Genomic DNA, 12494 nt, shown 5'->3' with positions numbered 1-12494 from the left:
CTTTTAGTATGTGACAGCACACAATGCCGTCCCATTTGAACTTGCAGCATTGGCAGTAGAACTCGCCTTCGCCTATCGAGGCTGTGATGAAGTAGTTCCTTCCTTTGTCCGGGTCTTCAGGTTCTGAATCTGACATGCCCAAAATAGAACACACCTTGAACGTACGTTCGTCCACCTGGAAAGCCGTGAACATGCTGGCACACTTTATTTCTTCCTGGAATCTGCATTTTTTGTGTGTTTTCTGTTAAACTATTGTGGGCTTTTTTCTTGTAGCACCTTATGTTGTCATGGAAAATAGATATACATTTTGTTTGAACATGGCAAACGTAATTCATTGAACATGGCAAATATAGTATGTTGAACATGGCAAATGCAGTATGCTATACATGGCAAATGCAGTACAATAGACATGGCAACTGCATTTTCAACAAACATGGCAGATGCATCTTATTTAAACATGGCAACTAGAGTTTATTAAACATGGCAATTGCATTTCAGCAAACATGGCAGTTGCATTTTAGTAAACATGGCAATTGCATTTCAATAGACATGGCAACAACATAACATTTTCCATTTGACACTAGCATTTGCACACCAACATGTCTAGTGGAAGTACATTGCATTAAACATGGCAACTGCATTTCATTGAACATTGAAACTGCATCCGGGTAAGCATGACAAACAGAATTTCTATTGAATATGACAACTGCATCTGAGTAAGCATGGCAAACAGTACTTTATTAAACATGGCAACCGCAAAATCATGGCAACTGCATCGCACTCTATAAGGCACATACTGACTTGCTGCTTTTTCTGCAAATAAGACTGTAACGCAACTGACTTACTTGTTAAAGATCTTGTTGGTGTATATCTTGCTCATTTGCCTCTCCATCGGTAAGTACGTTAGCAATTTTGGCTGCTTTAGCGCGGTGTTCGCTTCTTGCTGCAGCTCAAATCCCAGAATTTTTTGTTGCAAAGCTGTGTACTGCTTGGCAAACTGTAGCAATGAGTTGCCAGGACTGACGTACCGCTTCAAAACAGCATTGAATCCCTCGCTGCGCTGCGTAGTCTGCAGAAAGGGGAAGAAGCACTGCATGAAGTAGGTCGGCACCCAGTACATTCGCTTCTTCCACAGGCTTACAAGAGTCTCGTTGTCTTGGACTTGATGTGTTTCAGTCATGGCCATCCAGCTCCTTTCAAACTCCTCCACCGTCAAGCTGTGGTCCATGCACAGTTCGAATGCCTTGTGCAGCTCTGGACGGTCAGCAAAGAACGGTCCTAGCGTCTCCTCAGCCTTCTTTATAATGTGCCACCTACAGTGCCTGTGCACTGCCAACGGAAAGACCTCCTCTATGCCTGCACGCATGCTGAAATCCTGGTCCGTTATTATGTTCATCGGAGCAAGTCCATCCATGCACTCCAAGAAGGTCTTGAACAGCCAAACATACCCATCCGTGTCTTCGTTCCGGACGAGCCCGCAGCCGAACTGCAACGACTAATTGTGGTTATTTATCCCTATGAACGGAGCGCACGACATCTTGTACATGTTGGTGAGGTACGTCGCGTCGAATGAAATGCAATCTCGGAAATGTTTGTAGGCTCTCCTTGCAGCATCATCCACCCAATACATGTTCCTGACACGGTCCTCATCGTCCAACCTTATCCTGTAGAAGAAATCTGCATCTTCTTTGGCTTTCGCATCGAAGTAGGCAATTGTGGCCTCTATGTCTGCCAACTTGCTCTCTCTACGGTACCTTGCCCATAGGTTTGTGACGTCAGCTGGTATGTACGGCATGCTACTCAGAGTCCCCTTTTTGCTGTGGATGAGAGATAGTATCTGCACCATTCTCGATGGACCGACGTTACAATCATGTAGCAGCTTTACGAATTGCCTTTCGACGGGGGTGAACCCTCTGTGGGCGGTCAGAAATTTCACCAGGTCGAACTTCTTTATCAGTTGGTGGTTGTGCTCGTCAAAATACTCATTGACCACCCACCGTGCTCCATCTACGTTTAGCTTACACCGGACAGGGCACTCAGTCTTCTGAATGATACCTCTCTTTCGTTCCGGAACGACAGGCGCATCGCCTTTCCCCTTCTTGTTCCTGCGTGCCTTGTGGCACCTCAACTCACCTCTGCTGTACTCGTTAGTTTTCTTAATTTTCCTATGGTACTCGGTGTTGACCGCAAACCCATGGAACTTTGCATATGTCTAGTAGTATTCCTTTGCTGCTTCGAATGACTCAAATCTCTGCCCAATGTACGGTGGCTGAGGAACCACGATCTCTGATTGCCCACCATCTTCATCCCCTTGCGCGTCGTCGTCAGTTTCATCGTTCACTTCAGTATGGGCGGCAGTCCCATCTACCTGAGAGTTGCCAGTGCTTGTGTTCAAAGGGGTGCTTGCGAGCATTGCTGGAATGATGGCCATTCCCGAATCTGACTCGAAATTGTTTGCGGCATGTTTGTCTGCTGTCTGGTGGAACGCGTCTTCCGTGCGCTCAGAGCTCCCCGCAGTAGATGTGCCGGCGCCGCTGTGCATTGTAGTTGTAGGTTCTGTAACAGGGAAACACAGGTACGAGATTAAGAATTTTGTGTTGGATAACATGTGGATCGCAACGGATCACACCATCTTCGAGTGATTTTCCATGACATCTTTTACAGACAGCAAGCCGTCAGTCTGTGGGTGGTCATTTTTATGGCAGCTGTAGGTGTGCAGACATGGCACCTACTGTTCAACAAACATGGCAACCATTGTTTTGCCTACAAATAACTACAAATAGCAAATGTAGCGCTGTTTTTTGTGGTTCAGATATTTTCATTCTACCTTGTTGTGCTGTATTTGACCATCGTGTGTGGTCTGTTACACCATAATGACGTGATCCACCAGGAATTTGTGAAGCTTGCCAGGAGACGTTTGCCGGGTCACCGCCAGCGTAATAACCTACAATCATAGTAGTGGTTGGTCAAATCGCGGCAAACGCATTTCGTGCTAGCACGGCAACTGCAGTTGCCCTTATGTGGCAAATGCATTTTTGCTTGCATGGCAACTGAAGTTGCATCGGTAGGGCAATCGCAATTTGTTATTAGATGGCAATTGCAGTTGTCATGAAATGGCAACTGCAGCTTTTCCTACATGGCAACTGCAGGTGTGCAGAGATGGCAAATGTTGTTTTTAATACATGGCAACCGTAGAAGACCAGTCATGGCAATTTTTGTAGTTGTCAACTATGCTCCTTGTGCTGACTGAGCATCCGCATCTTCACTATGTTTATGGACTCACCTGTGTACGACGTCGATGGCAGGTACATGGGTGCTGCCCAATTCCACGTGCTGCACGAAGGCTCTGCATTTTACACCCGTGATAACTCGTGAGTCCTTTTGCCATCTTTTTTTCATGTTCATTTTTCATGTCCATAGCATTATGTGCTCTTTTTTCGTTTTTGCATTACCTTGATTAACCATACTAGCTAGTTGGAGTTGGTTGCCCGTACATTTGTCAGCGTTAGCGCCTTGTGACTGCACTTGTCACGGGGCCCCCCTAAGAGTGTTCTGGTCATAAGAACCTGCAAGACAAATGACAGTGCATGACATAAGTAGAATGTCATGTCCATCATCGCGAAGATGGCAAATGTTTCTCTTCATTTTTTAGCACGCATCGTACCTACGCCTGCATACTGTTCTAGCAGCGGCAGCAACGGCCCTGCAGAGATGAGCTGACTATACTCTGATGCATCGAAAGGTGGCGGCGTTTCTGGCCTTTGAGAACCCCAATCATCTGCACCATCTTCGTGATTCATTCTTTTCCGTGTCTCGCTTCTGTTCTGATGTGCTCTCAATCACTGGATGAACAAGAAGGCATCAACAATCCAAATTTTTTTTATCATTGTGCTGCTTGCATGTAGAAGTTAACACGTCAGTGCTATCACATTTTCATGCGTTGGCAACCAACATATCATGGCTAGTAGGACATGCACATCCACTATCCTTTTCTAAAATCTGGTGCTAGCTATCCATTTGATTCGATGGCATCAGGCTCTACAATAGGATGGCAAGCAATAAGTTGACATGGTGGCAGTTGACGACAATGACAGGTGGCAACTGACGTTATACACCAATGGCAATTAATTTTCACACCCCCCATTATTCCAAATTTATCAATTCTCTCTCCCTTTTTAGGGATTCCTGCACATCCATTCATTCACCAACTAGGAGCATCAACCTACTGAGAACTCACGGTTATCTCTAGCGTACTACATGGCAGATCTAGTGTATTCTGCTTGGCAACTGCGAAGTCACACAACGTATGTAGTGTTTTAACCCTGTAGGATGGATCTAGTTGCCAACTTCGTCAGTAATTTTGCAATTTTCTGCCCAGAAGGAGGATGAGAAACAGTAGGGAGATCGGGAGATTCACCTGCTTTTAGCTGGTCGTCTCTGGAGGGCGTTGTTGGAGTGGGGGTTGGGGGGTGGGATGGGGTGGGGGGAGATAAGGGGTGTGGTTTGCGGTGGGAGCGCCCTACAGATCCTCCCTGGTTGCCATGGCAACCAGAGATGGTCGGCGACGGAGGTCGGGGTTCGACAGGCGGGGGGCGAGGGCGCAGACGAGAGAGGGGACGGATCGGAGGCCGGGAACGGCTGGGTCGTGTGGGCAGCGGCTCGTCTGGCCCGGACGAGGCAGTGCGGGCGGGGTTGCCACGCACCGGACGTGCGGGCGCGCTTTTGTGCGCGCGGACGGGGTCGTCCGGGCCAGACGAGCCGCTGCCCGCACGACCCAGCCGTTCCCGGCCTCCGATCCGTCCCCTCTCTCGCCTGCGCCCTCGCCCCCCGCCTGTCGAACACCGACCTCCGTCGCCGACCATCTCTGGTTGCCATGGCAACCAGGGAGGATCTGTAGGGCACTCCCACCGCAAACCACACCCCTTATCTCCCCCACCCCATCCCACCCCCCCAACCCCCACTCCAACAACGCCCTCCAGAGACGACCAGCTAAAAGCAGGTGAATCTCCCGATCTCCCTACTGTTTCTCATCCTCCTTTTGGGCAGAAAATTGCAAAATTACCGACGAAGTTGGCAACTAGATCCATCCTACAGGGTTAAAACACTACATACGTTGTGTGACTTCACAGTTGCCAAGCAGAATACACTAGATCTGCCATGTAATACGCTATAGATAACCGTGAGTTCTCAGTAGGTTGATGCTCCTAGTTGGTGAATGAATGGATGTGCAGGAATCCATAAAAAAGGAGAGAGAATTGATAAATTTGGAATAATGGGGGGTGTGAAAATTAATTGCCATTGGTGTATAACGTCAGTTGCCACCTGTCATTGTCGTCAACTGCCACCATGTCAACTTATTGCTTGCCATCCTATTGTAGAGCCTGATGCCATCGAATCAAATGGATAGCTAGCACCAGATTTTAGAAAAGGATAGTGGATGTGCATGTCCTACTAGCCATGATATGTTGGTTGCCAACGCATGAAAATGTGATAGCACTGACGTGTTAACTTCTACATGCAAGCAGCACAATGATAAAAAAAATTTGGATTGTTGATGCCTTCTTGTTCATCCAGTGATTGAGAGCACATCAGAACAGAAGCGAGACACGGAAAAGAATGAATCACGAAGATGGTGCAGATGATTGGGGTTCTCAAAGGCCAGAAACGCCGCCACCTTTCGATGCATCAGAGTATAGTCAGCTCATCTCTGCAGGGCCGTTGCTGCCGCTGCTAGAACAGTATGCAGGCGTAGGTACGATGCGTGCTAAAAAATGAAGAGAAACATTTGCCATCTTCGCGATGATGGACATGACATTCTACTTATGTCATGCACTGTCATTTGTCTTGCAGGTTCTTATGACCAGAACACTCTTAGGGGGGCCCCGTGACAAGTGCAGTCACAAGGCGCTAACGCTGACAAATGTATGGGCAACCAACTCCAACTAGCTAGTATGGTTAATCAAGGTAATGCAAAAACGAAAAAAGAGCACATAATGCTATGGACATGAAAAATGAACATGAAAAAAAGATGGCAAAAGGACTCACGAGTTATCACGGGTGTAAAATGCAGAGCCTTCGTGCAGCACGTGGAATCGGGCAGCACCCATGTACCTGCCATCGACGTCGTACACAGGTGAGTCCATAAACATAGTGAAGATGCGGATGCTCAGTCAGCACAAGGAGCATAGTTGACAACTACAAAAATTGCCATGACTGGTCTTCTACGGTTGCCATGTATTAAAAACAACATTTGCCATCTCTGCACACCTGCAGTTGCCATGTAGGAAAAGCTGCAGTTGCCATTTCATGACAACTGCAATTGCCATCTAATAACAAATTGCGATTGCCCTACCGATGCAACTTCAGTTGCCATGCAAGCAAAAATGCATTTGCCACATAAGGGCAACTGCAGTTGCCGTGCTAGCACGAAATGTGTTTGCCGCGATTTGACCAACCACTACTATGATTGCAGGTTATTACGCTGGCGGTGACCCGGCAAACGTCTCCTGGCAAGCTTCGCAAATTCCTGGTGGATCACGTCATTATGGTGTAACAGACCACACACGATGGTCAAATACAGCACAACAAGGTAAAGGGAAAATATCTGAACCACAAAAAACAGCGCTACATTTGCTATTTGTAGTTATTTGTAGGCAAAACAATGGTTGCCATGTATGTTGAACAGTAGGTGCCATGTCTGCACACCTACAGCTGCCATAAAAATGACCACCCACAGACTGACGGCTTGCTGTCTGTAAAAGATGTCATGGAAAATCACTCGAAGATGGTGTGATCCGTTGCGATCCACATGTTATCCAACACAAAATTCTTAATCTCGTACCTGTGTTTCCCTGTTACAGAACCTACAACTACAATGCACAGCGGCACCGGCACATCAACTGCGGGGAGCTCTGAGCGCACGGAAGACGCGTTCCACCAGACAGCAGACAAACATGCCGCAAACAATTTCAAGTCAGATTCGGGAATGGCCATCATTCCAGCAATGCTCGCAAGCACCCCTTTGAACACAAGCACTGGCAACTCTCAGGTAGATGGGACTGCCGCCCATACTGAAGTGAACGATGAAACTGACGACGACGCGCAAGGGGATGAAGATGGTGGGTAATCAGAGATCGTGGTTCCTCAGCCACCGTACATTGGGCAGAGATTTGAGTCATTCGAAGCAGCAAAGGAATACTACCAGACATATGCAAAGTTCCATGGGTTTGCGGTCAACACCGAGTACCATAGGAAAATTAAGAAAACTAACGAGTACAGCAGAGGTGAGTTGAGGTGACACAAGGCACGTAGGAACAAGAAGGGGAAAGGCGATGCGCCTGTCGTTCCGGAACGAAAGAGAGGTATCATTCAGAAGACTGAGTGCCCTGTCCGGTGTAAGCTAAACGTAGATGGAGCACAGTGGGTGGTCAATGAGTATTTTGACGAGCACAACCACCAACTGATAAAGAAGTTCGACCTGGTGAAATTTCTGACTGCCCATAGAGGGTTCACCCCCGTCGAAAGGCAATTCGTAAAGCTGCTACATGATTGTAACGTCGGTCCATCGAGAATGGTGCAGATACTATCTCTCATCCACAGCAAAAAGGGCACTCTGAGTAGCATGCCGTACATACCAGCTGACGTCACAAACCTACGGGCAAGGTACCGTAGAGAGAGCAAGTTGGCAGACATAGAGGCCACAATTGCCTACTTCGATGCGAAAGCCAAAGAAGATGCAGATTTCTTCTACAGGATAAGGTTGGACGATGAGGACCGTGTCAGGAACATGTATTGGGTGGATGGTGCTGCAAGGAGAGCCTACAAACATTTCCGAGATTGCATTTCATTCGACGCGACGTACCCCACCAACATGTACAAGATGTCGTGCGCTCCGTTCATAGGGATAAATAACCACAATCAGTCGTTGCAGTTCGGCTGCGGGCTCGTCCGGAACGAAGACACGGATGGGTACGTTTGGCTGTTCAAGACCTTCTGGGAGTGCATGGATGGACTTGCTCCGATGAACATAATAACGGACCAGGATTTCAGCATGCGTGCAGGCATAGAGGAGGTCTTTCCGTTGGTAGTGCACGGGCACTGTAGGTGGCACATTATAAAGAAGGCTGAGGAGACGCTAGGACCGTTCTTTGCTGACCGTCCAGAGCTGCACAAGGCATTCGAACTGTGCGTGGACCACAGCTTGACGGTGGAGGAGTTTGAAAGGAGCTGGATGGCCATGACTGAAACACATCAAGTCCAAGACAACGAGACTCTTGTAAGCCTGTGGGAGAAACGGATGTACTGGGTGCCGGCCTACTTCATGCAGTGCTTCTTCCTCTTTCTGCAGACTACGCAGCGCAGCGAGGGATTCAATACTGTTTTGAAGCGGTATGTCAGTCCTGGCAACTCATTGCTACAGTTTGCCAAGCAGTACACAGCTTTGCAACAAAAAATTCTGGGATTTGAGCTGCAGCAAGAAGCGAACACCGCGCTAAAGCAGCCAAAATTGCTAACGTACTTACCGATGGAGAGGCAAATGAGCAAGATATACACCAACAAGATCTTTAACAAGTAAGTCAGTTGCGTTACAGTCTTATTTGCAGAAAAAGCACCAAGTCAGTATGTGCCTTATAGAGTGCGATGCAGTTGCCATGATTTTGCGGTTGCCATGTTTAATAAAGTACTGTTTGCCATGCTTACTCAGATGCAGTTGTCATATTCAATAGAAATTCTGTTTGTCATGCTTACCCGGATGCAGTTTCAATGTTCAATGAAATGCAGTTGCCATGTTTAATGCAATGTACTTCCACTGGACATGTTGGTGTGCAAATGCTAGTGTCAAATGGAAAATGTTATGTTGTTGCCATGTCTATTGAAATGCAATTGCCATGTTTACTAAAATGCAACTGCCATGTTTGCTGAAATGCAATTGCCATGTTTAATAAACTCTAGTTGCCATGTTTAACAAAATGCAGTTGTCATGTTTAAATAAAATGCATCTGCCATGTTTGTTGAAAATGCAGTTGCCATGTCTATTGTACTGCATTTGCCATGTATAGCGTACTGCATTTGCCATGTTCAACATACTATATTTTCCATGTTCAATGAATTACGTTTGCCATGTTCAAACAAAATGTATATCTATTTTCCATGACAAAATAAGGTGCTACAAGAAAAAAAAGCCCACAATAGTTTAACAGAAAACACATAAAAAATGCAGATTCCAGGAAGAAATAAAGCATGCCAGCATGTTCACGGCTTTCCAGGTGGACGAACGTACGTTCAAGGTGTGTTCTATTTTGGGCATGTCAGATTCAGAACCTGAAGACCCGGACAAAGGAAGGAACTACTTCGTCACAGCCTCGATAGGCGAAGGCGAGTTCTACTGCCAATGTTGCAAGTTTGAACGGGACGGCATTGTGTGTTGTCACATACTAAAAGTAATGGACGTGAACGCTGTGACACGGATGCCCTGACATTTCATAAGGCGGCGATGGACTTGGGACGCTGACGATGCATTGGCGCCGCAAACAACACACGCAGTTCTGGCTGTGCATGACGAGAGACCAGAGTCAACCATGGAAGCTGTGAGGCACGTTGTGCTGACAAAGAACTATGCTGAGCTAATTGATGAAGCGTGCAAGAGTGATGACACAGCGAGAGTCGCAGAAAAACACAGGAAAGCACTAAAAAGAGATCTTGATGAGATCAAGAAGAGGAAAGCTGAGGAAGCCTTACACTGGTTCCCCCGCACATCAAGCGTGCCTTCATCCACGGGGCCATCGTCTGAAAACTCGGAGATAGGATCTGGAACAGCAAGCACATAGACCCAGGTCAGGAACCCACCCCGTTCCATCACAAAGGGTCGTCCAAGAGAGATAAGGTACTAGTCGGGATTGGAGATCCAAGCAAAACACAAGAAAACGAAGAAAGGGGCGGCCAATCCATGAGCAAAAATTGTGGCATTGTGGACATTTTGTTTTGTACCCTAGATGTTGAGAATTCTTTTTTAAAACAATTGGGGGAATAACTCTTCAGGGGTATCAGAAGTGCAAGGGAAAATTCATTGAATGGTTAAATGCAGATGCCATGTTATGGGTACTTAATCTGGCATGATGTATGCATTTAATTTGCCATGTTATGTGTAGTTAGTCTGCCATGATTTTTGATACTAAACATGCCATGCTAATTTATGCTAAATATGCCATGCTGTTTTGTATTGAATATGCCATGCTAGTTGTACTGGATCTGCCATGTTAATTGTACTGGATCTGCCATCTTAGTTGTGCTGTAGTTGCCATGTTAATTATGCTGGAGCTGCCATGTTGTTTGTACTGTATCTGCCATGTTAGATGTACTGGACATATGCCATGGTATTCCTGATGACTCTGCATGTCATGTATTCACATGACAAAAACGACGCGGTTTACGGGCACGTAGTGTGTTGTGTGCAAGTGTATGGGAAACAAGTTGGCGTAACATGCATAAACCCCAGCAAAAATGTTGTGGCTGCATGATCAACCTACCCCCGTGCAGTTACCGATGAAAATGAAGAAGCAAAACAGCCAAAAATGTTAAACGAAAATGACTTCCACTACCCATGTCTGATGAACTACATTTGCCATCGTTTTTAAAACATCATAGACGCGTTCAAAGCATCAAACCGGTGCTAGAAACGACGAAACCATTGTAATAATTACGCCTAAAAGTAGGTTCACATCCACATATATATTACATGAAACTATTCAAATGTCACTCGCACACCACCACTACATAGTAGCCTACGCGGGGTTGTAGCCACAACATAGCACACAAACATAGTTTTCAACGATAAACAACGAGATAATACCTTACATTCCTCGGCAACAGAATGTAAGGTGTGCGTCCGGTCTGTAACGCCACGTGATCACTTGTACTTCTTGGTGACTTTCTTGACAGCTTCCTGCACAAACTCGCGTGCTCCCGACCGCTTGTTGAAATCTTCATTCGTCAACCAGTTCCATGTGTGGATTTTCCGGAGCTCAACGACCGTTACAGCTATGATAGCGGGGACAATTCAGCCTTCCCACTTCGCAAGGTACTCCAGCGCGTGAAAGCCACAGTCCGTCCTGCACGAGGAAAAGAGTAATGTGACCACGCAAAGAGCTCAGACGTAACAAAAGACAGACTTCAATTTCAGATCTGACAAACAAAACAGGAATTGGATTGATGTAAAATGGCAGACGAAAAGGGAGGAAGGAATTACGTGTTCCCTTGCTTTGTAGTCGCCGCATACTCAGTCGGGAAATGACTGATCTGGACCTTTGAGTGTTCATAGTGACGGTGCCATGTCTCTTTGAGGTTCTTATGAAGAATTCAGCATGCGTGGTGAGGTCTGCATCATCTTCCAAACCGATTGAATCAAGCACCTCAACACGTTGGTTCTTCAGGTCAAGACAGATCACGTAGTGGTGACCACACTTGTCGTGTGGGTCATGTGGTGAAAGCTCCTGGAACATGGGGAACATGACCTGCATTTAAAAAAGTGAGGAAAATGAGAATCAGCGTTCGCGTAAAGAACAGCAGAGGGACAAAGTAATTAGAATCACGTAGAAAAACTCTGGTTATGGGTGGGGTAGTTGAAATAAAGTTGCCGTCCATGTGTGAACAAAAGTATGCCATGTATTTTACTGTCAAGTTGCCACATAGTTTGCGCGGCATGCAAAAATTAAATAAGTGACCATGTCATAGCAACTACAGTTGCCATGTAGTTGGAATGTAGTTGCCATCTAGTTGGAATGTAGTTGCCATGTCACAGCAACTACAGTTGCCATGTTGTGTCAACTGCACTTGCCATGTGATTGCTTTATGAAAAAATGCAGCATGGAAACAAAAAAATGTAGGTGACATGGTGTTGAATCAATTCCAGTTGCCATGTGTAATGCACTGTGTTTGCCATGTTACGGAGACTACGGTTGCCATGTTGAATCAACTTCAGTTGCCACATGGTTGCCCAAATGTAAAATGCAGCATGGCAGAAAAAAAGTAGTAGGTGACACGGTGCATCAAATCCAGTTGCCATGTCATCGCATGTCAGTTGCCATCACAAGTGAGAACCCCCCAAAACAAAAAATATGATTGGGACAACAGTGAAACTACACAGACGTGTGCAAGAAAAATCATATGGACATGGCAAGTGTACCTGCCACAATCGGCTCTGCGAACTTGACAGCCTTCCTGCCCTCGACCATTGGCTGCGCCATCATTGCAGGCATGCCTCCTGGGAATGCAAAGGCAACTGGCATAGGATCTTGCACAACCGGTTGATCTTGACTGATGCCAAGGTTGACACTCGGTGGGGTAAAGGCCATTGGGTGCCTCTCATTCCTGCTGGCCGGACCACAAACGACTTGCGGGGCAGAATCCAAGGGTGAAAGATCAACAAACATATCTGAATTGGCCGCTGCAGAATGATCGTCCCTATTTGCAGGGAGGGGCGTGTTGTCAGTGGTATC

The 12494-nt window shown here is 46.6% G+C and overlaps 3 protein-coding genes across 3 annotated transcripts; 1 reads left to right on the top strand and 2 right to left on the bottom strand.

The window, feature by feature from the left end:
* Nucleotides 1-841: 841 nt before the first annotated feature.
* On the bottom strand, nt 842-1414 carry LOC147988592 (protein FAR1-RELATED SEQUENCE 5-like). Its single transcript, XM_087535207.1, has one exon. It carries the CDS (start codon nt 1412-1414, stop codon nt 842-844), a length of 573 nt encoding a protein of 190 aa, XP_087391333.1.
* Nucleotides 1415-1495: 81 nt separating this feature from the next.
* LOC147988591 (protein FAR1-RELATED SEQUENCE 5-like) lies at nt 1496-1846 on the bottom strand. The gene has a single exon (XM_087535200.1). The coding sequence runs from the start codon at nt 1844-1846 to the stop codon at nt 1496-1498; it is 351 nt and encodes a 116-aa protein (XP_087391326.1).
* Nucleotides 1847-6105: 4259 nt separating this feature from the next.
* On the top strand, nt 6106-9476 carry LOC147988590 (protein FAR1-RELATED SEQUENCE 5-like). Its single transcript, XM_087535192.1, has 5 exons — nt 6106-6133; nt 6861-7048; nt 7166-7283; nt 7410-8571; nt 9221-9476. The coding sequence occupies exons 1-5, from the start codon at nt 6106-6108 to the stop codon at nt 9474-9476; spliced, it is 1752 nt and encodes a 583-aa protein (XP_087391318.1).
* Nucleotides 9477-12494: the final 3018 nt, after the last annotated feature.

This window comes from Triticum urartu, chromosome 1A (assembly GCF_056163025.1).
Source record: "Triticum urartu cultivar PI428250 chromosome 1A, HENAU_Tu73, whole genome shotgun sequence".
Classification (NCBI taxonomy): Eukaryota; Viridiplantae; Streptophyta; class Magnoliopsida; order Poales; family Poaceae; genus Triticum; species Triticum urartu.
Note: the sequence above shows the minus strand (reverse complement) of the source record. Positions and strands in the feature narration are given on the sequence as shown.